This window comes from Chenopodium album, chromosome 4 (genome assembly GCF_948465745.1).
Source record: "Chenopodium album chromosome 4, dcCheAlbu1.1, whole genome shotgun sequence".
Taxonomy (NCBI): Eukaryota; Viridiplantae; Streptophyta; class Magnoliopsida; order Caryophyllales; family Amaranthaceae; genus Chenopodium; species Chenopodium album.
Genome location: NC_137837.1, coordinates 65,987,715 through 66,012,825, shown reverse-complemented (window position 1 = coordinate 66,012,825; position 25,111 = coordinate 65,987,715). Strand labels below are relative to the sequence as shown.

The 25,111-nt window shown below is 34.5% G+C and overlaps 2 protein-coding genes and 1 non-coding gene across 3 annotated transcripts; all 3 read left to right on the top strand.

Moving 5' to 3' along the window:
* Positions 1-9,941: 9,941 nt before the first annotated feature.
* LOC145628040 (uncharacterized) lies at positions 9,942-11,356 on the top strand. The gene is made up of 2 exons (XM_081680369.1): positions 9,942-10,863; positions 10,923-11,356. The coding sequence occupies exons 1-2, from the start codon at positions 9,942-9,944 to the stop codon at positions 11,354-11,356; spliced, it is 1,356 nt and encodes a 451-aa protein (XP_081536495.1).
* A 540-nt stretch (positions 11,357-11,896) lies between these two features.
* LOC145627107 (putative pentatricopeptide repeat-containing protein At1g53330) lies at positions 11,897-13,524 on the top strand. The gene has a single exon (XM_081679502.1). The coding sequence runs from the start codon at positions 12,024-12,026 to the stop codon at positions 13,383-13,385; it is 1,362 nt and encodes a 453-aa protein (XP_081535628.1). The 5' UTR covers positions 11,897-12,023; the 3' UTR covers positions 13,386-13,524.
* A 6,114-nt stretch (positions 13,525-19,638) lies between these two features.
* On the top strand, positions 19,639-19,744 carry LOC145629596 (small nucleolar RNA R71). The gene has a single exon (XR_014111760.1). It is a non-coding gene; the product is annotated as a small nucleolar RNA R71 (small nucleolar RNA).
* The last annotated feature ends 5,367 nt before the right edge of the window (positions 19,745-25,111 follow it).

The window sequence follows — 25,111 nt, the reverse complement described above, 5'->3', positions numbered from 1 at the left end:
ACGCGCATTCCATTTTAGTTTGGTCCATGATATGGGTCCAATAATGGTGTAGTTGGATGGGGCTTGAAAAGACCTTTCCAACGATATATTATAAGCCCAATTCCGATGAATAATGATGAAGTTATGGCCAAAATACTAAACTAAGCCCAAACCGGATTTTACCTACGACCCAATAATCATGTGGAAATCCTATTCCTAAACTAATTAGGATTAATTATAAGTTTCTAAAAGATCTTAATTATCCTTTTTGAAAAGATAAAATCAAAGAATTTGAGTTAAGTAAAAACTTTCTTTTTTTAAAACTTTCCTTTTTCTTAAATCCTAATTCTATTCGAATTTAGAGATGTTCAAAGATAGTCAGATTTTATTTTCGTGCCTCATAATCTTTATCCAAATTTTATATGGTTGGATAAATCTTGAAATTATCTTTCCAATGATATATTATAATATTAAATCCGAGCTATAACGAAAAAGATATGAATGAATTAGATACAAAACTTTATCCAAAACTGACACCATCCCAATATTTCGGATATATCTTTTTATCTACAAAATATTTTAATCTGATTCTAATTGTTTTGGAAAGTAGACTTCAAGATCTTTCCAACGACATATTATATACCTTATTTGGATTTCTAGACCAAAAGATATGATAAAAACAAAATCCAAAAACACTGTTGTCCATCGAGTTCTATTTCGATTCGAATTCGGATTCTTTTCTTATTCTTCGACCCTCTTTTTTCTCTATAAATAGAGGTCATATCTTCCCTTTTTCAATCACCAATTATCACCAACTCTCATCAAGAAATTCTTGATTCTCTCTCTCTCTTTCTAGCCTAGCCTTTTACAAACACAAGTCCTCATACATTAGCACTAGACACACCTAGCATAATTCGAAGTTGCCTTCGCCCTAAACGTGAAAGATTTTAATTTCTGAGGGTTTGGTCCCAAATATCTATTTCAATTATTTAATTTGATTCTATGATTTTATTATTTTCCTTAAAGTTACTAACGTGTGTATTTTGTTATTAGAAAGAGGTACGAGGCATCCAAGTAAGTGCTTTAATGGTTTTATTGATATTATGATATAGAAATCATGCTTAGGTTGTTATTATGATTCCTAGCGTCATGTTAGGGTGTTTTGATCTTCCTAGTGTCATGTCTAGGGTAATTTTAATGTCAAGTATGATTAAAAGTATGATGCTTCCTATGTTCTCTTCCTAATATTCTTGTTAGTATCATGTTAGGGCTATAGCTTTGATTCTTAATATTTAGTGACATGTTAGGGTTTGTTATTAATCTTGTTAGTATCATGCCTAGGATCTTGCTATTATTATTATGCTTTAACATGATTATTTTAATTATTATTTTGATTATGATTATTTTTATTATTGATTATGATTATGTTGCTTGATATTTATTGTTATTGCTTGATCACACCTTTTATGCATGTTTAAAGGGAATTGGTACTTGTAATCACGCTTAATAAGATAATTAATAATCTTGTTTAGGGTTAATATGATTATAATTCAAGTGATCGCCAATAATAGATTTATTTGTGCATTAACATTCAACCAACATAGATTAAACAGGTTTAGGGTTAACCTATTGATTGCATGTTAGTCAGAAAGCGCACATGAATACGATCAGAATAAAGTAGAGGCCTATTATTAGGGCAAGTTCAATCTCTTTTAGGTTGGATTTGTACCTTCATCCCCGAACTACCAGTCATGGTTCCAGACCTATTGGAGTTGACGATCTCCTAGATCGTTAAGGGGTGTAACCTTCACCTCGTGAACGGTTTACAAGTTCCTAAAACTTGTTGGCGACTCTTTTGCTCTATCTTCTTTCCCTTTGGACGCCACCGTACTTTAGTGTACGATCACAGTGGGGTTCAAGCTAGGGGTAATGCTTGAAATATTCCTTACAAGTTACTAGTCCCAAGCTTGGCTTGGGGGAGCTTTTAGTGAGTGAGGTGAGGGAGTTTGTAGTGTGCTTATTATTTGCACAATTTGGGTGGGTTTTTGAGAAGTTATTTTGTTCTTGATCATGTTTATTTTTGATGAGTGAGGTGAACTTCAATAGAAAAAGAAAAGAAAAAAAGTGTTCAATGTTCAAATGTTCTAGTTGGAGGTTGATCAGAAAGAAAAAAAAAATTGAGCTTCAATGAAAAATTCAAGTTTGAAAAATAAAGTTTGTTTAATCACTCCACTTCTTCATTATTATATCGTATGAGTGAAATTGTAAGTGTTGGGATTGTTTATTATGATTGGAGTATATTTGGTTGATGTTAGAGTTGGTTATGTAGGATATGTGGATCATTATTTATTTTGATCATGGGTTTTACTAGGATTTGCTCCCTTAAGCATAGATTTTCTCTCACTTGTTCCCAAATGATTCCTACCCTTTACCCTAGCCTTACATTACAAGCTTTAAAGACCTTCCGACCTTTGTGCATAGAGTTGTATGAATGTGAAAGTGTTGTTTATCAATGCAAGTTATGATTTGACATATTTCGAGTCGACTAGTAGGTTGAGCGTTCATTGTTTTATACACACGAGAGTGTGAGTTGGGAGGGCATTGTTCACATAAAGGGGTTGGTTGGAGAGCGATCGAGTACATCTTTACTCGCCACATAAATTAGAGTTGAGTGTGTGAGCACTAGTCTTGAATTCTATATGCTCTTGTGGTTTGCTCTGTTTGACTATTGTTAGGGAAGAAAGGTAATTGGATGGATTTGATTGGTTGATTTTGAAGCATGTTTATTTGATTTACCCTGAATTGTTTGTGCTTGATTTTTTACTTTTTGGGGTGAAGCATATTTATTTATTCATTGATGAGATCTTTGCTTAGGGACAAGCAAATGTTTGGCTTGGAGGAGTTTGATGTGTCTATTTTATATAGTATTTTACCCCCGTCCCTTGGTCGTAATTAGTAGTGTTTTTGGCTCTTTAGAGCCACTTTTATTACTAATTGGTGTTTTCTAGTGTTTTTGTAGATTTGGTTGACTTTTGCAGAGATTTGCACTTTTGGAGCATTTTCCCGAGATATTATGGAGCAATCACGAGCACTGGAGAAACAGGACCAGTTTCTATAACCCAGGGCCGGTTAGAGCCATCGAACCGGTGATTAAGGGCACGGTATATGTGATACCGGGGCATTTGGACCGAATATTCAAGACCAGAAGAGGAAACCCAGATTAGCCCGAAGAATTGGAGCCCAAATGTAGTCCAAATAGTGGCCTAAGAGAGCCGCCCGGCCAAAGAGGCTGGCGCTCGGAGGCGCGCCCGGCCGGGCGAGGGAAGTAAAGGCTGACGCCCGGAGTTCCGCCCGGCCGGGCGCGAGATTCATACCTGAGGGGAAAAGGCGCGTCCGATCGGGCGGTGCCTCGCCCGATCGGGCGCGTGTTATTGTTAGGGGACGATTAGCGTCGTTTAAGTTTGTTTTAGTTTAGGATTCTTACGGAGTATAAATATTTCTCCGTAAAATGAGTTTAGTAACTTTTCTTAACCTTTCTTTACCCTCTTAATTATTTTCTTAGATTTTCTCTCTCTTATACCTTTTGTTCTTAATCTATTCTTAATTCCAGATTTATTTGGTAACTATTTCTCTTCTCTTAATCTTAGTTGTTTATTTTATTCCTTTTATCATGTCTTGTTTTATTGCTTTGATTAGTTTAGTTTTTATTATGTGTGAATAGTTCTATTTCTAGGGTTTATGGGGATCCATAAATAATATGAAGGGGTAATTTATTGTTGTTTATTGTCAATGCTAGATTAATTTCCTATTGATTGATTTAATGCTCTGTGACTAGATTTGCGCAGATCTTTTATGCATGAGTTTAACAATATTGATTCGAGATTCAACATATGAGAATTAATGTTTAGGTCTAGTTTCAATAGGCAGGTTAATTTATAAATGGTTAAGTCGAGATTCGAAAGATGAGATTTAATACCGGTAAATTAATTGTGTGATTGTAATACGTAGCGAAAGCCCTTTATAATTTGATTAATGTATGCATTGATGAATGATTATTATATTCTACCCTGGAATATTATTTATTGGTGAACCTATGCCCTAGATCCTTTTATATATTATTTTCTCCTTACTCTTAATCTTCGTAGTTTAGTTTCATATTCAAATTCACATATTGGTTACTTTATAATTTAGATTACTTTAATTGATTAGGAATAGAAAGACTCGTTTCTCTGTGGATTCGACCCTACTTCCCTATCTACATTAGTTAGAGGATTTAGGAATTACTTTTGATTAGGGGATACGACTTTACCCTGTCAACCACCGACAACTCTCATTCCCATCACCACCTTACACAATATATAAAAATTAAACCGCAACAAATAAAACTTAAACAAAATAAACCCAAAATATAATAAGCACATATAGATGAAAATATAAAGTAAAAAATACATAAAAATAACAAAACATTAAACAAGATATACAAATATACATCAACCAATCAAAAACCCACAATATATAAATCGAACAAAAAAACAGTTTATATCCAAACAGTACAAAATTCGAACAAACAAGCCATAATAAATCCAAAGAAAAGAAACGAAACATAACAAATTGAAATGAAAATCAACACGAAAATAGACGAAAAATAAAAAAAAAAATCAAAGGAAAATAAACGAATAACAAAATAAAGGCAGTACAAGCACAAAATAATGAAATTAGACCAAAAAAATCATAATATAAACAAAAACCACAATAAAAAAAACGAAAAATACAAAAAAATTAAATATACCTTCGAAAATTTCCTCCTTTCTGGGTGTTGATTGTCAAATTCGATGATAAAAACTCCAAATCTGGCATTTTTATGGTCAAATTTGACAAATAAAACCTCAATGTCACAAAATTGAACCTCAATTCGCGACACAAGAAAGAGCTGAAAGGAGGACAAGAACGAGAGGAAAGAAAGAGGATGAGAAACAAAGAATAGATCAAAAAATATAGAAAGAGAAGAAGGGAAATGATCCAAGAAAGAGAGAGGAGAGAGAACCTGTTAGAGGAGAGGAACCGAGAGAAGGCGGAGAAGAGGAGAGTGAACCAGAGAAAAGGAGAGGGGAGGAGAGGAGAGAGAAAATGTGAAAGGAAATAAAGAGGAGAAACAACGGAAGAAGATTTAGGGTTTGGTGTGGGCTTGTTGAATTGGTATTAGATTTAGGGTTAGTTTGGTGTGGGCTTGTTGAATTGGTATTTAAATGCCATTATTTTTTATAAAAAAATCAACTCTATGACAGTCATAAGTTGTCGTAAATTGCGATAGTTTTGAAAACCGTCGTAAGTTGCGACAGTTTAGAGCTGTCGTAAATATTAATTTTCAATAATTATATTTAGTGTCTATTGCGACAGTTTATTGGCTAAAAACTGTAGTAACTCAACACCATCGTGTTATTACGATAGTTACAAAAACTATAGTAGAATTAAAATATTACGACAGTTTTTCTAGTTGTCGTAAAAAATTGTCGTTATTTGCCCGGATTCTAGTAGTGTAATGTAACCAAAATGTCTTGTTGTTATTATATAATGGACTATTGATTTACATACTCTACAAACTTCTATATTTTAATTACTATTCAATTTTAAAATTTCGAGCATGACTCGGGAATAATCGAGGTTTTTTTTAAAAAAAAAGAGTTCACAATAGTGATTTAAAGAGTAGGTCGGGGCGCCACACTGTGTGCGAAATATAAATCTCACGCAGTACCAAACAATTACCAAAATCGCATATTTTGGTACAAAAAAAATTTTAGGATACCAAAACCACATACTTTATATTTGGGTAAAAAAATATTTGTTCTCTTTACAATACGAAAAATGCACTTAAGACTTGTTCACTTCAATTTATTTTTACTGAAATGAAATTATTTTTACTGAGTTGAAGTTATTTTTGCTGAAGTTAAATTATTTTTACTAAACTAAAATTATTTTTACTAAACTAATTTTTTTTTAAACAGATTTTCTATTATATATTCTTTTTAAAAGTTACTGATTTTTACTGACCTAAAATTATTTTATAAAACTGAAATTAATTTTACTGAACTAAAATTATTTTTACAAAATATTATTATTTTAAGATGGAGTGAACGGGGCCTTATTTAGTACTATATGAACAGGTAAAAAACACACACACTCATTTCTTGTGTGTGCAATATAAGAAACTTGGTTTTAAAAAATATATATACATAGTATATAAGAAACTAATTAAGCTATATTCTCCTTTTTATTCTTATAAAAAAAATAGTTGTGATAAGGTAGTTAATTTTATATTTTAATTTTTAATTTTTAATTTTACTTGTGAGGTAATTTTTAAAATTGAAATGGGTAATTTGGGGATAGTGAAATTTATATTACAAATGGATAGTTTTAAGTTGTACACTAATAAATATAAATTTTAGGTTTCGTAGGGATTTGTCAATTTTGTGCTCGCACCTATCAATTTATCCTTAAAAAAATGAAATAATTTTAAGTTGTACACTAATAAATATACTCCTACATTAAATATGTACTCCCTCCATTTTTAAATACTTGTTCCACTTTCCTTTTCCGGCCGTTTTTAAATACTTGCTCCATTTCCTTATTTAGAAAACTTTTATAATATTTAATTACTTTCTCTCACCTAATGGACTCACCATTAATCATATTTTATTAATATCATGCTCTATCTCCTCTAATTATCCCCACTACTTTTGTTTTTTTACCATTTTTTATTCTTCCACTTAGTCCACTACCTCCCTATTTTATTATTTTCTCCAATTTCTCCTAAAACTCCGCGCATGGAGAATTAGAGCAAGTATTTAAAAACGAAGGGAGTATTAGGCAAAGTTGAACATATTATATCATAATTTGATAAAAATCTAAAATTTTCAAAATACAGATATTTTGTACAAGTCATATATATATTCTTATTTATATTTATCCAATTTTTTTAAAAAAAAATGTACAAATTATAAAAATAAATTTTATATAAATTGTGCATCGCACGGGTTCTAACCCAGTATATTACTATAGATCTAACACAGTGACTCGGTGAGGCTCTAAGATTTCCCTATAAGCTATGCTCAACAGATTGTAGCAAAATTAGAGGATTGAACAATTAGTAACTTGCTTTTTGACATTAATTTTTAAGCTACAACACTTTTTAGCAATAAAGTGTTCCAATAGTAAGCTACAACATCTTTTAGTTTGTAAAAATTAAATATTAAACAATAAATAAATAATTGTACACATGTTACAATATGAGTGGAGTTTAGTTATCTCTTTTTCATTCAAGCATGTAGCTTGGTTAGGCTACAATTGCTAGCATGTTGCTCAATTTTTTGTTCTCCAATGGTACTCATGTAGCTTGAAATTTTATTTATATTGCAAGCAAGTCCTTACAATCAAACCATTGGAGATGCTCTTAGAGTGAGGCCAATGGATGACCAAGTCTTTGGTCATGAGGAGAGAGAGTAGAGTTTTTATATAAAAAAAATGAAACAAAGAAAAAATTGATGGAAAAAAGTGATGACCAGGTCTTAAAGATGACCAAACTAGAAATGTGGTCATGAAAATGTAAATGACAAGTGGTAGGTTATAATTGGATGAAGAAAAAGGAAAAGTTGCATGTACTTGCAACATATGACACCAACGGAAATATTGTTGGATGACACCACGCATGCATACAACGGCTAGATTATTATCATTGCAAATTTTTGCAACGGTAATAAATTAAAAAATACAAATAAAAAAAAAATTACCAACGTCTTTATTTTTTTTTTCTCTATAAAAAGAGACCAATATTGAGGTATTTTTGAATAACTTCTCATTAAGCTCAATTCCTTCATTTAGCTCAATTTCTTCATTTAGCTCATTTTCTTCATTTAGCTCAATTCATTCCTTTTAAAGTAATTTTTTTTTTATCTACAAAATCCAAAAAACTATTGAATATGGATAAATCCAATCGGAAAAAAAATCCTTCAAAATCGAAAAAAAATTTAAATACTCAACCTTCATTTTCTGATTATCAAATAGATCTCAACTCTCAAGTGGAACCAAACTCACAAAGTTTTCCACAGTTTCCAAATTATGGAATGAATAACATCAATTTCACAAATCCAAGTTCTATATCACAATTCCCTTTACGACCACAACAAGTTCTTAACTTCTCATATTCTCAAAATGTTCTTCCATCTGAAGGACACTCACCTTTTCAAAATCGTCAATTTACTGAAAATGAAACATCCTTCCCTATGTCGCAACATTTTAACATGTCAGAAGGTGAAGGTGCAAATACAAATTTTAATTGGTCATATAGATCAACTGCTGACTCTGATGACGATAATGATGACGAAGCTAAAGAAAATGAAGGTGGGGATGTAGGAGGCGGAGGTAGAGGCAATACGGATCGAAGGAATTTTTGGTCGCACGCTGAAGAGGAGGTCCTTGTGAGAGCTTGGCTTGAGGTAAGTAAAGATAAAAAAAAAACAAATACCAACCAAAAGGGGAATGAATTCTGGGCAAAAGTTGAGGCAATGTTTAATAATGTTAGATTATTTAGAGAGAGGAAATTTGAACAAGGTACTGAAGAGATTAAGAAGGATGATTTGCTAAGAGTAAGGGCTTTGGAGCCACTTAGATGTCGGTGGAAAAGGCTAAGTGCTAATTGTTCAAAATTTTCTGGTGCGTATGCACATGCTGCATCAAGGAGAGGAAGTGGTCACTCTGACGACGATGTTATTAAGGTTGCGCGTAGAATTTATGGAGATGACAAAACTAGGAAAAATACCAGTAGAGTTTTCCAAGATATGCATGCTTGGGATATTCTGAAAAATGAACAAATATGGGCGAAAAATGAAGATCCAGTCGAGACATGTAAGCAGAAGACAGCAACCCAGTCCGGTGTTTCAAAGAGATCTCGAATTAATGAAGTTGGTAATTACTCGTCTTCAACAGACCCAGATACACCGACTAGTGGTGATGCTGGGTGTTCAGGCTTCCCCTCTATTGATGATTGTACCAAAAATAAAGGTAAGAACAACGTTATGAACATGGCGACGGAAAATTCTCAGCAGTGGTTGCTTACTATTCAAAACATGAACATAACAAGGCAATTTGAAACTGAGATGGAGATGATGAAGTTGAGGTTCGAGAGAGAGAAAGAAGCTGAAAATGCTCAGCTAGAAAGGGAGAGAGAAGCACGAAAGCAAAGGAAAATCAACTTGGAATTGTTCAAGATACTTGAAGCAAAGCCATACTTATCAGAAGAGGATCAAGAACGAAGGAACAATTTAGTGAAGATATTATTCCCATCCAATTAATTTATTTCTTCAAAATGTAGTAGTGTTATATTCTAGAATGATTAGTTTGTTGTTTAGTAACCGCTTTTGTACTTGAAGTTGTAATCATGTTGTTTAAGTTGTTATTTATTATCAATTAATGTGTAGTCATTATGTTGTTTTTAAATAGCTCTAATATAGTTGTACTATTATGTGATGTATGACTGTCATATTTAAATAGTTTACTATTCTTAAAAAGTTGTGCATTAATGGCATTACTGACATTGATGAGATGTAACAATAACATAAATTGTGCATTGTTCACATGAACTTACTTATTTGTATTTTTCTGATAAATGATGATGGTGTATAATTTGATGTGATTGTTCATTGGAAAAACCAAAGACTTACTCTTCTGAAAAAGTGAAGCAATTATTGATTTTGATAAGTCATAAAAATGACCACACAACCTATTGATATGAAATCACATTGAAGCTTCTTTTCAGTACATTATTTTTTATGGTGAATGATAGCATTACAACAATACACTATTATTAAAGTTCGTACATTGTTCTATATATTGCTATATGTTTTAATTTGGTTTCACTCAACCAATAATCTATTAGATCTCTCATCAAAGTAACTTCCTTAGCTTTGAAAATGTCTGAGAGTTCTAATTCGTCCGACTCATCTTCCAACTCTTCCAATTCATCTGCCAACACAAATCAAAATTCCGATGATGACTACAACCGACGTTATGAGAGACGGAGGCAAGCAAATTGTCTTGTTGATCAAATGATGGATGAATTCATAATGACCAATCCAGTTGAATTATTTCAAATGGTTAATCAAGTTCCAAGGGCACCAAGGACGCTGGTCGAAAGGGATCGTGAAGACGGACACAACCGTTTATGGAATGACTATTTTGCTTTTCCTCCAGTGTTCCCTCCAAACTTGTTCCATCGGAGATTTCGCATGAGAAAGCACGTCTTTCTACGTATTGTGCATACTTTAGAAGAATGTCATCAGTTCTTTCAACAACAGCAAGATGCTACTGGTAGATTTGGAGCATCAACATTGCAGAAATGCACCGCGGCTTTAAGATTACTTGCATATGGAACTGCTGCTGATTCCGTTGACGACTACTTACGGATTAGTGCATCTCTTGCGCGAGACTCCTTACAACATTTTGTTGAAGGAGTTGTCTCTTATTTTAGTGACGACTATCTGAGAAGACCTAATGAAGAGGATATGGCTAGACTCCTACGAGATGGAGAACGTCGAGGCTTTCCAGGGATGATGGGATCCATTGATTGTATGCATTGGCGATGGAAGAATTGTCCTTTAAGATTGAAGGGCATGTTTTCCGGGAGAGCTAATAAGCCCACTTTGATTTTAGAAGTTGTGGCATCACAAGACCTTTGGATCTGGCATGCTTTTTTCGGGGCGCCAGATAGGTGTAATGATATAAATGTTCTTGACAGGTCTCCATTATTTAATGATATATTCGAAGGTCGTGCACCTTCGGTTAACTATATCGTTAATGGCCACCAATACAATATGGGATATTATCTCACTGATGGTATATATCCTACATGGGCGACATTCATTCCCACAATATCCCTCCCCAAAATGAAAAAGAGGGTCATTTCGCCAAAAAGCAAGAAGGTCAGCGAAAGGATGTCGAACGTGAATTTGGAGTACTACAAGCTCGTTTTGCCATTGTGCGGCATCCTGGTTTGGCTCGTGATGTATCAATGCTTGGAAAAATTATGATAGCTTGCATCATCTTACACAACATGATCGTCGAGGATGGGCGAGATACATACGCAAGATATAATGATCCAAGGTATGATGATCCAAATGAATATGAGCTAGCTGAACCCCCGTCTTCAAGTAGAAGAAACTCTCAAGGGCCATTTCAATTTAGCAACAGTAGTAATCGACCAGCTAATTTGGAGACTTACATGGTTAATAGAGCTCGAGTTCGTGATGAAGTTACCCATAGAGCCTTGAAGTCAGATTTAGTGGAACATTTATGGCTTAGATATGGGGAGTCTTATAATAGGCAGTAATGATGTATTATTAGGCCTTTAAGAGTATTTTATTTAAGTAATTATGCTTAGTGTATGTTTTAGCTAATGCTAAATAATGTGTTCTAATCATGCATGTGTTATCGTACTATCGTGTATTATTATTACTTAACGAGCTTTTAAATTAAGTGTCCATGTATTTTACATTTGCGCTTCAATAATACATCATTGATTACAATTATTGTATAATTATATTTATCATTAAGCATTTTAAATTTTAATTATGTGCAACAATTATAGGAATTATTATTTTTTTAACAACAATTTTAATTATATGGTGGGATAGAAGAGAGAGAATATATGGTGGGGTATGGTAAAAGTAGGAGAGAGAAAATCATGAGCAAAGTAATTTTGGGCAACCATTGGGAGTCTTTGGTCATGGTAGGTCATGTGAGTTGAGTGGAAAGAGAAAGAAATTATTTAATAATCCATGACCAAATATTTTGGGTCATCCATTGGGTATACTCTTAGAGACTTGACCAACCAATTTAATATTTTTTTGTGCTTGGTGGGGGAGCGGAATAAGCGGATAGGATTAGTGGATTTGCCTCAATCCGCTGATTTCCCAAAAGTTACTTCAATAAGCCCAAATTTGAGGAAGAAGCAATACATTTTCGATTTTCCCGCCTTCAACGTTCACCAACAAACAATGGAGAAATTGAAACCTTTCTCTCCATTTCGACTCTCTGCTCTTCTTCGACAACAAAAAGACCCAAAACTTGCCCTCAATCTCTTCTTAAACCCTAATTCTAACAATAAACCCTACCCATATTCCCTCCTTTCCTATGATCTCATCATTACCAAACTTGGCCGAGCAAAAATGTTCGATGAATTGGAACTAATCCTGTCAAAATTGAAGCTTGAAACTCGTTTTACACCTACAGAAATCATTTTCTGCAATGTAATTACTTATTATGCTCGAGCTCGATTGCCCGAAAGAGCACTCCATGTGTTCGATGAAATTCCCTCGTTTCGATGTCCAAGAACGGTGAAATCCTTGAATACTCTGTTGAATGGGTTATTAATTTGTCGGGAATTTGATAAATTGGAAAGGGTTTTTGTGGGTATTGATTGGTTTGCTTCCCCAGATGTTTGTAGTTATAATATCGTGATTAATTCTTATAGGGTGCGGAATGATTTGGAGAGTGCATGGAAGATGTTTGATGAAATGCGTGAGAGAAGGGTTCGGCCTAATGAGGTGACTTTTTCTACGTTGATTACGGGGCTTTGTGCGAGTTTGAAGGTGAAGGAGGCGCTTAGGTTGAAGAAAGATATGACCCGGGTTTACAATGTTGAACCTACATTTTATGTTTATGCTTCATTGATCAAGGGGTTTTGTGAGATTAAAGAGTTGAATTTGGCATTTAAACTTAAGGATGAGATGCTAGAAAAGAACGTTGAAGTGGATTCGGCTATTTATACTACTTTGATTAGTGGTCTTTTTAAGGTTGGGCGAAAGGATGAGGTTGTTGTTGTGTTGGAGGAGATGAAAAGAATTGGGTGTTTGCCTAACACCGTGACTTATAATGCTCTCATTAGTGGATATTGTGCCGAGAAGCGTTTTGACTTAGCATTGGAGGTTTTAAATGAGATGGAAGGGAAAACATGTAAACCTGATGTCATTAGTTATAATGTGTTGATCAAAGCCTATTTCAACGAGGGAAAAATAAGAGAAGCCACTGATTTATTTGAAGATATGCCTAGGCGAGGATGTAAACCTGATGTTGTGTCTTATCGGATAGTTGTTCAGGGGCTTCTTTCTGGGATGAAACTGAAGGAAGTGGCATTTATTTTGGATGAAATGGTGTTCAAGGGTTATGCCCCTCATCTTTTGACTGTTAACAAATTTATGAACCTTCTGTGTGAAGAAGGGGATTTGGAATTGTTGTTTGAAGTAGTAAATATTCTAGCCAAAGGAAATTATATTGACACCAATTCTTGGACATTAGCTGTTTCAGCCATTTCCTCGAATTATGAGCTATTGGATTTCCATGATGTTTCAATGCTTTAGCTAATCCATATACTGCGACTCCTTGAACTTCCCTCGATAATTCTTGTGTCACTGTATAACTTTATTACTTTATATAACATTTGGGCTGCAATGCTTGATGGCTAATCACATGTATTTGGGTCTGAATAATTTAACTTATTTTGGCATTTCACGTGTTTCGCCATCTTTTTCCATTCATGATTTTCACCCCCCCCCCTTCCTCCATTGTTCTCCTACCTGCTGATAGTTCCTTAAATGTTTAACTACCTTTTTATAATCTTCTTTGATAAAACTATTTCCCATTTTCTAATTGTTTATTTATTTTTTACCTTTTAGAATTTCCCCTCTGCTATTTTTAAGTGCTCAGGAACAACTGTTTCAAGGAGGATTGATGATTACTGTTTAACAATAGAATGTGAAGAAGATTGAATAATGATAGACATACATTTTGTACTACACTGCTGATGTTTTTAAACTTTATTAGAAGTTTATATAATGCACTGTTTACAATCAAGTAACATCAATATAGTTTGCGGATTATCTTTGTGCTGATGTGCTTTGCGACTCTTTGCTGTTAATTCTGTGTCGGTGCCTGAGGGCTGTCTTCTGACTTTGTTTAACTGCTCAGTTGTTTTCCCGATTGTTTCAGCGGTGGCTTATGCTATTAGTTTTAAACTTTAACATCCAAGGTAATCATGCTAGTATAATAAAATAAGCAAGGAATGCAGGATACGATAATTCTACTTTATGAAGGGGCTGTCCCTTACAATTGTGGATACTTCGTATAATACTTTGATCTGTCTTGAATTCTGTTTACTCTAATAATGTTATTTTACAGGTGCTTTTTGCAGTTTATTCATTCATTTGCATTTTTCTTTTGTATCAATGATCAAGGGTAATGCACTGTGTATGCCGGCAGAGTTGAGGAAGCAGCTCAGTACTATGTGAGTGTTTATTAAGTGTCCTTTTATCTGCATTGATAGCTTTTTAATTTAGAGTTTCTCTGAAGCCTGATCATTGTCAAGTATAACAAATCTTGCAAAACATGTATGTGTTATGGTATGTGGCTACGTTGTAAACCTATTTCAAGTTCTTCTATGGGTGGCAAAATCTCTTTGATTTACTTAAATTTTATTAAGAATTCCTACATATGGTTTCTGAAACAAAAGCTGGGAATGCACCACACATAGACATAATGCTACTATAAAACTCTCTGTGCCTAATCACTTTAATATGCAACAAATACAAGTAGCTAACAGTGTCATTGTGCTGCTTTTCAAGGAGCTTCTATCGTGATGTATGTAGTGGTGTTACTTTCCATTGTAGTATTGCCTTAATGTTTTGGGAAAGAGGAGGTAGAAGAGGAATGCAAGAAAGGAAATGAAAAGGAACCTCCAAGTGCAGAGCTCAACCATCAAACTTAAGGTATAAATTTCTTACATTTTCGATCATTGTTAGTGCTTCATTGGATAAGGTTTAAACCTCAAAATTGTTAATGCTTCAAGAGGGGGCAAAAACCATCCACTCAACACAACATCATTTCTCATTAACATTTTCAAATTACAGAAAGAAAAACACAATACAATCAACCACCAAGAATCAATATTCACTCATCATCACATCACCATACCCCAAGCTAGCCAAAATCCAACCCCACACAAATGGAAGGAAAATAGGAAAGAACCTACCCCTAGTCACCACAACGACTCTCAACCCATACAAATCATGCACCTAAGCCCATAAATATACAAAAAAAAAAAAAAAAACCCTCCTAAGATAGAATAGAGCACCGTCCTTGGTGTGAAGCAAAACAATCAAGAAAGGGTAAGGGCAAAGAGTGGCCCTAGTTAACCTGCGGGGTGGGTTAGTTTTCGACCCACTGGTATAACCGGGTGGCAAACCATAATGGTCTATCAATGCTATATCTACTAGATAGGGAAGATTTTGGAAGAGGATAACCCCAAGAAAAGCTATGAGAAAGTGAGCATGAGTGAGCCTCCATTTGAAAGTAAGTTTGTCCATGACACTAGGGAAAACCATAAAGAAGAGAGAGCTTATGAAAATGAAAAAGAAAAAGAGAATGAGAAAGAGAAAGGGAAAGAAACTACACAATTGCAAAGACTTCCATATCCCCATAAGTCTGTGAGAAACAAAATTGATATGCAATTAGGAAAATTTCTTCATATGTTTAAGCAACTTCACCTTTCGATTCTCTTGACCGTATCTATTAAACTAATGACCAACTATGCTAGATTTTTTAAATATTTTTTGAGTGGTGAAGGAAGTGTGATTTAGTTGAAACGGTGAATCTCACCGAAAATTGTAGTGCTATAGTTATGAACCAAATGCCACCAAAATTGAAAGATCCAAGTAACTTTTCGATCCCTTGTGCTATTTATGAAATGCAAATTGATAACGTCTTGTGTAATCTAGGGGCTAATGTTAGCCTTGTGCATATTCCGTTTATCAAAGACTTGAAATAAGGGAATTTTTACCTACTAATATTACCATTCAATTGGCTGATAGATCGATAAAATTTCCAAAGGGTAAGATTGAGGATGTTCCTTTAAAGGTGGGAAAGTTTGCCATTCCGATGGATTTTGTAGTTGTAGAGATGGATGAACATGCTAACAAGTTTATAATTCTCGTGAGGCCTTTTCTGGCTACTTCGGGTGCTTTAATTGATGTGAAAAGTGTCAAAATAACACTCAAAGTAGGTAATGAGGTCATAAAATTTGATTTGAATGAAAGCTTGAAATATCCATATTCAACTTTGGAAAATTGCATGAAGATTGATTCTATAAATCATATTGTGTATTCTATGCATGAGCACTTGCTCACTTCCAATTATGCCCTTGAGAATGTCTTATTGAACAAGGAAAAAATAGGTGATCAAAGCAAGGAAATGACATTGTATGAACAAATGCTTATAAGAAAAATAGAGGGAAGCAATGAGCAAGTTTACATGAGAATCACAAGCCAAGATGCATTGGAAGTGGCAAAAACAATAGAAGGTAAGGGTGCTTCAATGGTAAAGCTCAAACCTCTACCATCACACTTAATGTATGTAAATTCTTCTTTGAATGAAGCCAAACTCAAATGTTATGTGGTGTCTTAAAAAACCACCAAGGTGCTTTAGGCTATACCATCGATAACCTCAAAGGTATAAATCTCGCTTCATGTATGCACCACATAACACTTAAGGAGAGTGTTAAACCTTCTATTAAAAGGCAAAGGAAACTCAATCTTCAAATGAAGGTGGTGAAGAAAGAAATCACCAACCCCTTGATGCGGGCATCATCTCCCCATTTAGAGTTCTAAATGAGTTTCTCTTATCATGTGATCCTTAAAATAGAGGGAATAACCGTAGTTGAGAATGTAGTCCCTAAAATAGATACAAAGTGTGTTGAAACCATGTCATTCGGATCTTTGTGGATCCCGTATGTGAACTAACAAGACAGCTTTGAAAATCTTGCAAAGTGGTTTGTGGTGGCCTCATACCTTTAGAGATGCATGGGGATTTGTCAAATCTTGTGATTGTTGCCAAAGAACAGAAAATGCTTCAAGAAGAAATGAGATGTCCCAAAGTCCTATTCTTGAGCTAGAAGTTTTTTATGTTTGGGGAGTTGATTTCATTGGGCCTTTAAGACCCCAATCGGTACGACTCCCTACTGCCTTGTTTATGGTAAGTCTTGCCATCTCCCGGTATAGCTTGAGCATCGTACTCAGGGGGTGTTTGTTTCACATAATTAAGGTATAAGGTATGGGTTTAGAATGATTTAAACCCATACCTTATGTTTGTTTTATGATTTTATGAGTTTCAAACCCATACCTCAAACCCCAAAGGTATGGGGTTTAGAAACCTTTGGGGAAAAGGTGGGTTTGGCTCTTTCCCATACATTTAGGCATTAAATAAAAGAAAAAAAATTGCATTTTATAGTCATACCAAACATATGGTATTAAGAATCAAGTTCCAAACCCATTCCACTATGGTTTCATTCCTGATTCCAACCCCATACCAGTTTGCGAACCAAACGCCCCCTCAATGCGCTGTAAAGTAGATTAATTTTAACTTGGCTAGTGCGGGTGAGCAACGGTTGCTTGACTTACATGAACCTTAGGAACTTTGTTTAGATGCTTATAATTGTGCTAGCACCTACAAGATTCGTTCAAAATAATGGCATGACAAAAGAATTGAAAAAAAAAACATTTCTTGTGGGCAAAAAGGTACTACTCTACAACTCCTGGGCATTGTTAGAAGTAAGCAAGTGCTCATGCATAAAATTCACAATATGATCTATTGAATCTATCATCATGTAGTTTTCCAAAGTTGAACATGGATATTTCATGGTTTCATTTAAATTAAACTCTATGACCTCATCTCCTACTTTGAGTGTTATCTTGGTACTTTTTACATCAATTAAAGCACCTAGAGTAACAAGAAAAGGCCTACCAAGAATTGTAGTAATGTAAGCATCTTCATCCATTTCTAGAACTACAAAATCAACCCGAATGACAAACTTTCCCACCCTTAAAGGAACATTCTCAATCTTAACCTTTGGAAATTTTATCGGCCAATTGAAGGGTAATATTAGTAGGTAAAAGCTCCCCTATTTTAAGTATTTGATAAACGAAATATGACATAAGACTAACATTAGTCTCTATATCACACAAGGCGTCATCAATTTGCATTTTATAAATAGTACAAGAGATAGAAAAATTACCCGAATCGTTCAATTTTGGTGACATTTTGTCCATGATTATAGCACTACAATTTTTAATGAAATTCACCATTTCAACTAAATCACACTTCCTTCTTCCACTCAAATATCTTTGAGAAATCTAGCATAGTTGAACATTTGTTTAATAGCATCGGTGAAGGGAATCGAAAGATGAAGTTGTTTTAACATCTCAAGAAATTTTTCAAATTGCACATCAATTTTGTTTCTCACAAACTTATGGGGATATGAAAGTTTTTGCAATTGTATGGTTTCTCTCCCTTTCTCTTTCTCATTCTCTTTTTCTGTCTCATTTCCATAAGGTCTCTCTTCTTCATGGTATTCCCCAATGTCATGGACAAACTCACTTTCAAATGGAGGCTCACTCATGTTCACTTTCTCATGGCTTTTTTGGGGATAGTCTCTTCCAAAGCCTTCCCACTTCTAGTTGATATAGCATTGATAGGTCTCTTTGGGTCTAACTGTTGGGGTGGGAGTTTAGAAGGACTAGCCCCTTCTTTTAAAGCACTTATCAATTAAGAAATCTGTGATTCAAGTATCTTATTATGGGTCACTATCTCATTGAATTTCTTATTACTAGTGGCCATGATAGTATTGAAATATTTTGTTTGATTTTCTATCATTTTCTCTAAATTAGATCTACGTGGAGGTGCTTGTGCGTAGAAATTATCTTAGGGAGAGGAAGCTCTTGGACCAAAATCAGGAGGGCCTCTCGTGTTGGAAGTTGATGCATTTTGATTAGGACCCATATTTTTGTTATGGTTCCAATTGTTCCTAGCATTATTATTCCCCCTTTGGTGATATTGGTTTTGATTACGATGATTTTCTTGATTGCTATGGTTATGGTTACCAACTTACCATAACCACCTTGTTTGTTGTAGTTACCTTGGGGATTTTGGTCCCTTTGGTTCCTATTACCTCCTTGATTTTTTGTTATGATAATCATAATCATTGTTTCTTTAATCATAAAAATTTACCACGTATCCTCTTTGATTAGGTGGTTGGTATCTTTGGTTGTCATGTCTAGGCCTATGATCGTAAGATTGAGCATTGACATGTTCATTTTCAAATTCGTTACCATGCTCATATTGGGGTTGGGGTTGAGAAGCATAAGTACAAGAGGATTATCATGATCATAAGAGCCACAATTATAAAAAAAGACACATCCACTAGGCATATTATTAGAAGTAGATGGATTAGAACTCATACATGTCCCTTTAGATTGGGAGGGACGAACTGGTTGTGAAGAGGGGGACTCAAGCTTAGATTTGATTGATGTCATCTCCTTACCAAGATTTGCGATTTGAGATGTCAAATTGTTGATGGCTTTAAGGTTATCAATAGAGTAAACCGTATTTCCTCCTTTGGGGTCTCCCTTTCTCCTTCTTGCCAATCCATTTGATGCCTCACGACATCTTCTATGATCTTTGTTCCTCCGTTTTGTTCATTATTGGTTCACCGACTCCCACATCTAACCTAGTCTTACCTTGGGTCACAAGCATCCATAGAAAATTTGAATGATTTGGTAGGTGGGGATGCAATGATAAGGACACTCCTTTTGATATTCATTGTACCTTTCCCATGCTTCGTTCAAGGTTTCACTAGCTCTTTGCCTAAAGCTTTGGATCAATGTTCTAGCCTCGCCCGTTTTATTTTGTGAGTAAAATCTTCCTAGGAAGGCCGTAGGGATTTCATCCTAAGTACTCAAAGAATTGGGTCTCACCTCATTTTCAAGCCATTCAAGGACTCTTCATATTATGGAGAATGGAAAGAGCTTCAATCTCACAAACTCTTGAGAGAGTCCATTCACCTTGATCGTGTTACAACACTTCTGAAACTCGTTGAAGTGTGCTAGGAGGCTCTCATGCTTTGCTCCGCTAAATTGCCTCCTTTCGATCAAATTTATCATCGTGGGCTGAATCTCAAAATCATTGCCATTGCGGGCTGAATCTCAAAATCATTGCCAGGGTCGTTGGAGGAACAATCCCACTTGAAGCTCTATAGGCTCTCGGAGTTCCCAACTCCTTAAAAGGTCTTTGTGGTGGCCTGGTAATGGTGGTGGTGGTTATTCGCCCATTTCTTCTTGTTGTTCCTCGAATTTACTCTCCCTAGGTGGGGAAGTACTCAATGGTCTAGGGACGGCATTCATTCTTCTATATATTCGTTCCATCTCTTGATTGAATGGTATCAATATCCCGTTATGGACTCTGCGCATACACACTCAACCGTTGCAATTAGTAACAAGGCTACAAGTCTAGCAAAAAAGAAACAAATCTTTTTCTTTTTTTTTTTAGTTTATTTTTTTAAATGGTGACTTGACTCAAGCAAAACAATTAGCAATTAACAATACCGCTGCCCGACAATGGCGTCATTTTGAACGGTGCTAAAACGGTCACACATTCCACACACATTTATAAACAAGCACCTCACAAACCAAGCACAATGAACGGAATATAATTGCTAAGGATCTTAACACACAAGCTAGTTTAAAGACTTAGGTTTTTTTAGGTTCGTCAATTAGACAAACAAGCTATGGATTCTAAATCAAATAATTAAAAGCACTAGGGAATGGGATCCACTCACCTATGGTAAGACCAACCTCATGCAATTAAGAATACAACTCGAACTTTAAACTTAAATATCTCAATAGTTTAGCAATAGGAGATAAATAATCAAAGTTGCAATAAGTAATGATAAATTTAATCCACAATCCCATGCCAAACCAAGAACATCATGCCATCAAGTTATCAAGCCCAAAATCAAAGGTAGCTTGTAAGCTATATGAATTATACCAAATCATATCTTAACATAATTATCATATCTTCACATAAACTTAACATAGCTACTCCTATCAATGTGAACCAACAATCAATGTTATATAATCAATTTAATTACAAATTAATCACAATCACTTCTCCCAAATCACTTAATTAACCATAAGGTTGACTTTCACCCAACCCCTAGCAAAGAGGACTACTCACAACTCACAACCAAGCTACACCACCCATACTCTACAACTGCAGCAGGAGACAAGGCAGTAGAAGCAGGGGACAACAACAACAACAACAACAAATGGGAGATACCACCACTCCACTACATGGGGCAGCACCATCCTAAAGATGCAACTGTTGTGTTTGGCTCATTAGCTGCCACTTTGGCATTTATGGAAAAGACAATGTGTATTAGTTATATAGTAAATGTAGTAATGAAGTGTACGACCTTAGCCAAGTCATTTAAATAGTATGGGAGTAGGAAAGAGAGAGCATTTTGAAAGTTTGTAATTGGAACCCCTGGAGAGTTATGGGCTAAATCCATTAACGGTCACTTGTATTCTCTTTAACTTTTGTCTATCAATTAATCATCTTGTCTTCCTTTATTATCTCTTTCTTGCTATTGTGTGAGTTTGTTGTGCTTGGAAATTGTTAAGTGTTGCTATATAACATGTCTAGCTTTGCAATGATGGCACTGGAATATGTATGTGGCCGTAAAACATTTGGTTCACCATAAGGCAACTGCTTCGCCAACTTTGTGAAGTAAAAGTTGTTGAGTATTGACTAGCTGATCAGATTGACAAGCATTGAAGATATGAAACATTACAAAGAATTTGTGAATATGTTGACGGTCGCAATATGGTGCCTGTTAAAGTCTATCATGTCAATGACGATGAAAGTTTTACAGACCTTCATAACATGGAAACTGTAAGTGATATCAGCTATTTGAACATGGTCCATGAGACCACTCCAGTGGAGACAAATTTTGGAATTCTCTATATGTCCTACTAAGTTCCTCTTGTCTTGGCTTTGATGAATCTTACCTATGTACTTGTGGATCAATAATGTTGAGCTAAGCTTTTCATGAGATTCCTTAAAATATTTATTTGGCTGCTACTTCATATTATGACTAGATCACTTTTTATTTTTGTGTTGTGCTGACGAAATATAAAAGTACCTCTGAAAATTTTCATTTACAAACTGCTTCAGAATGTGTTATGCAGTGGTTTTGAAATAAGTACTTCAGAGTTTTTTTTATTTTCCTTTTGCTTCTATTCGATTATCTGGATTAAGTAATTTAGCTAGCAATTACCAGAGTCTCTGATCATATCAATTGATTAATTTGCTGCATCAAAACTTCACAATTCAATTGATTGCTATAGTTTGTTAGAGTGCTAAGACTGCAAATGTGTTGATTGAATACATTCTTTTGCAGTTTTGCCCCCTTAAGTCCCTGGACAAAAGGAGTGAAGTTCTATAGATTAAGGCTAAACATGCTCAAATGACAGCCATATGGATCTTTACTGATATTTGGGTAGGATTTTAACTTCCCATTAATTATCATATTCTTGAAGTGTAACACTACAAGTTTTATAATTTAGCAAACTTAACTTGGGCACTTCTCATTTCCAAATACATCAACATTGATGGATTACCTAAATGAACTCATCTTTTATGTGGCAATCCTGCATTATAGAAAGAATTAGACTAAGTTATGCATTTGAAGAAGTGATAGTGGACATTATACTTGTCGAATACAAGTTTTGGACAGGTAGGATGCAATCCCAATGGTACAACCGTACAAAAGCTTCAATTTACTATTTTCTCCCAAAATTTATGCAGTAGTCAGTCCTACATCCTTGTGCACTGGCACCGTGGTACATGCTTCAACATTGTATCTTATAGCTTATAGATTGTGAATAGATTTAGCACTGACTGCTGGATGTGGCAATTCTACAATATGAAGACCTGACACTTATGATTGCGGATTTTTTTTATGTAATTATAATTGTGTGGGAAATGTTATGTTTTGTAGCCTGTAGTTTACTTTACTATTGTTTGCATTACTCTTTTTGTCCTAGCTGTAATAGGTACGCCCTGTATTATGCTAACCGAGTTGTGAAAGCAGCCCAGTACTAGTATGTAATATGTTAATTTCCGGTGCTGTTTTCATCTTCCTTTAATACTACATGGAAATAGTTCCATCAGCCAGATTCCAAAATTCACTATTGTTTCCTTGTAAGTATTTGGCATAAAACCCAATGTGGAAATATAGGCCTAATTCATTTTGTTTTCATCTCATTTTTTTAACTGCCTATATTTTACAGTGTGTAGTTGTGTACGTCACTGGGACTATAGATAAAGCAGCATCACTGAATTGAGGGCACATCAAGGTGGAAATAGAGGCTAGTCATTGCATTTCACCATTCGACTGCCTGAAGCTCCGTTCTTCTTCAGGCCTTGATTATTCTCTGTTAAAATGCGCTCTGTATAAGTGTGCAGCCCTTCCATGCCTTTAGTCTGTCTTTATGTCCTGCAAACTTATTAAAAGTCCAAACCAATTTTTTATGGTTTCCTGTTTTTTGTTTTTAGTTTTCTAAAAAACAGAACTAAAACAAAAAACGAAGACAAACAAATCCAAGCTTCTATATTCTTGTTGAATAGAAACCTTCTGAGCTATTGGCATACAATGATACAAAGCATCAGTTTTAATCAATTGACACAAAAAAATTTACCTTTATAGAATTATATACTTTGTATGTATATGATTAACTGATCTACTTATTTCTATATCAATAGTTAACAGGCATGCGAAACAAAATTCGATGTTTGAAAGAGCTAGGATGCATTTGCCTAAATTAGGCAGAGGAAATTGATTTACTTAAACGTTTGCAGTGGCCTTTTAGACCAAGTACAGAGATGATACATTTTTCTTTTACAAAGATTCATGCATCTTTTTGGCTTCTACAAGTTATTGATGTGTTGATTTCAGCCAATATTTTGAACTTTTGTTTGAACTAAATTACATTCATAAGCTTTGCCAAATTAGATGAAAGTATCGTGTTATCGACGAGTTGCTTGTGATTAAGAGTGATCACCTATGATTTAGTAGAGATCGTTGAATGTGGAATTCTGACTGCTGTTTTTCCATAACAGTGTATTTCCTGTTCTTGTCTTTTTGTTGTTTGTACAGTATTTCAAAGAAAAAGGTACTGCCTTTAGTCTTATTTCATAGGTTACTTGCTGTACTTTATGAAAGATTGTTGTTTAGGTACAACCCAATTCTTAAACTATGAACTGTTAATTGATTAACAATTTTGTTGAAAGTTGCAGTTAGTGAAGAATCATCTTAACCATTCAAAATTTTGGAGGGTTTTAGAAGCATCTGATGTGAGTCACACTGTCACACTGATCTTTACAAATGCCTAATTTGCATGTCTTTTGAGGTTCACGTTATTTTGTTTTAGCCCTTATAACCGTTAAATTTTTATCTAATATCTTAAAATTTAACTCTTATGTTCTATCGGGTGCACGATGAGTATAGTGTACTCGAGCATAAAATGTGAATTGTGGTAACCAAACAATTTTAAAATTGATGTATACTCCGTACATTACAAGTTTTAAGAATACTAAGCTATGGTCAATTTAAATAATAATATTGTACTTGTAGGTGACTAACATACTAGCCATTTTAATTTATAAGGTCATGCACCTCATCATTTTTTGGTCAAGTGTCATTTAATGTGTGTGAGATTGTATCATTTTTAGACTCGGTCTGATTATTTCTTAAAAAATTAAAAATAAATCATGCACCAAGTCACCAATTTGTCAAGTGATTACATTCAATGACCTATATTTACAGTTTTCATATTGTCTAAATTACCTTGCAAATAGTAAATGCTACCCATATCATTTTTATAAAACAAATGAAATATATATTAACACCGAGTCACCAAATTTCAACTTAAATAAATGAGTTAATAACCGCTTAATTTTAAATTGTTAAACAAGTAACCACACCACTCTAAATTGTTCAATTAGCATAATTAGCATTTTACTCCAAACAATATGGGCCGGCTGCTAACTTCCACAAGGCACTTCTTTGAAAACAACTACTCTTACTACCTTATGGTTAACTACATTCTTACGCTTTCTTTTACTACAAATTCATCCTTGAACTACACCTATATAAACACCTTCATTACCACTTCTTAACCTTCCATGTTTAATTGAAAAG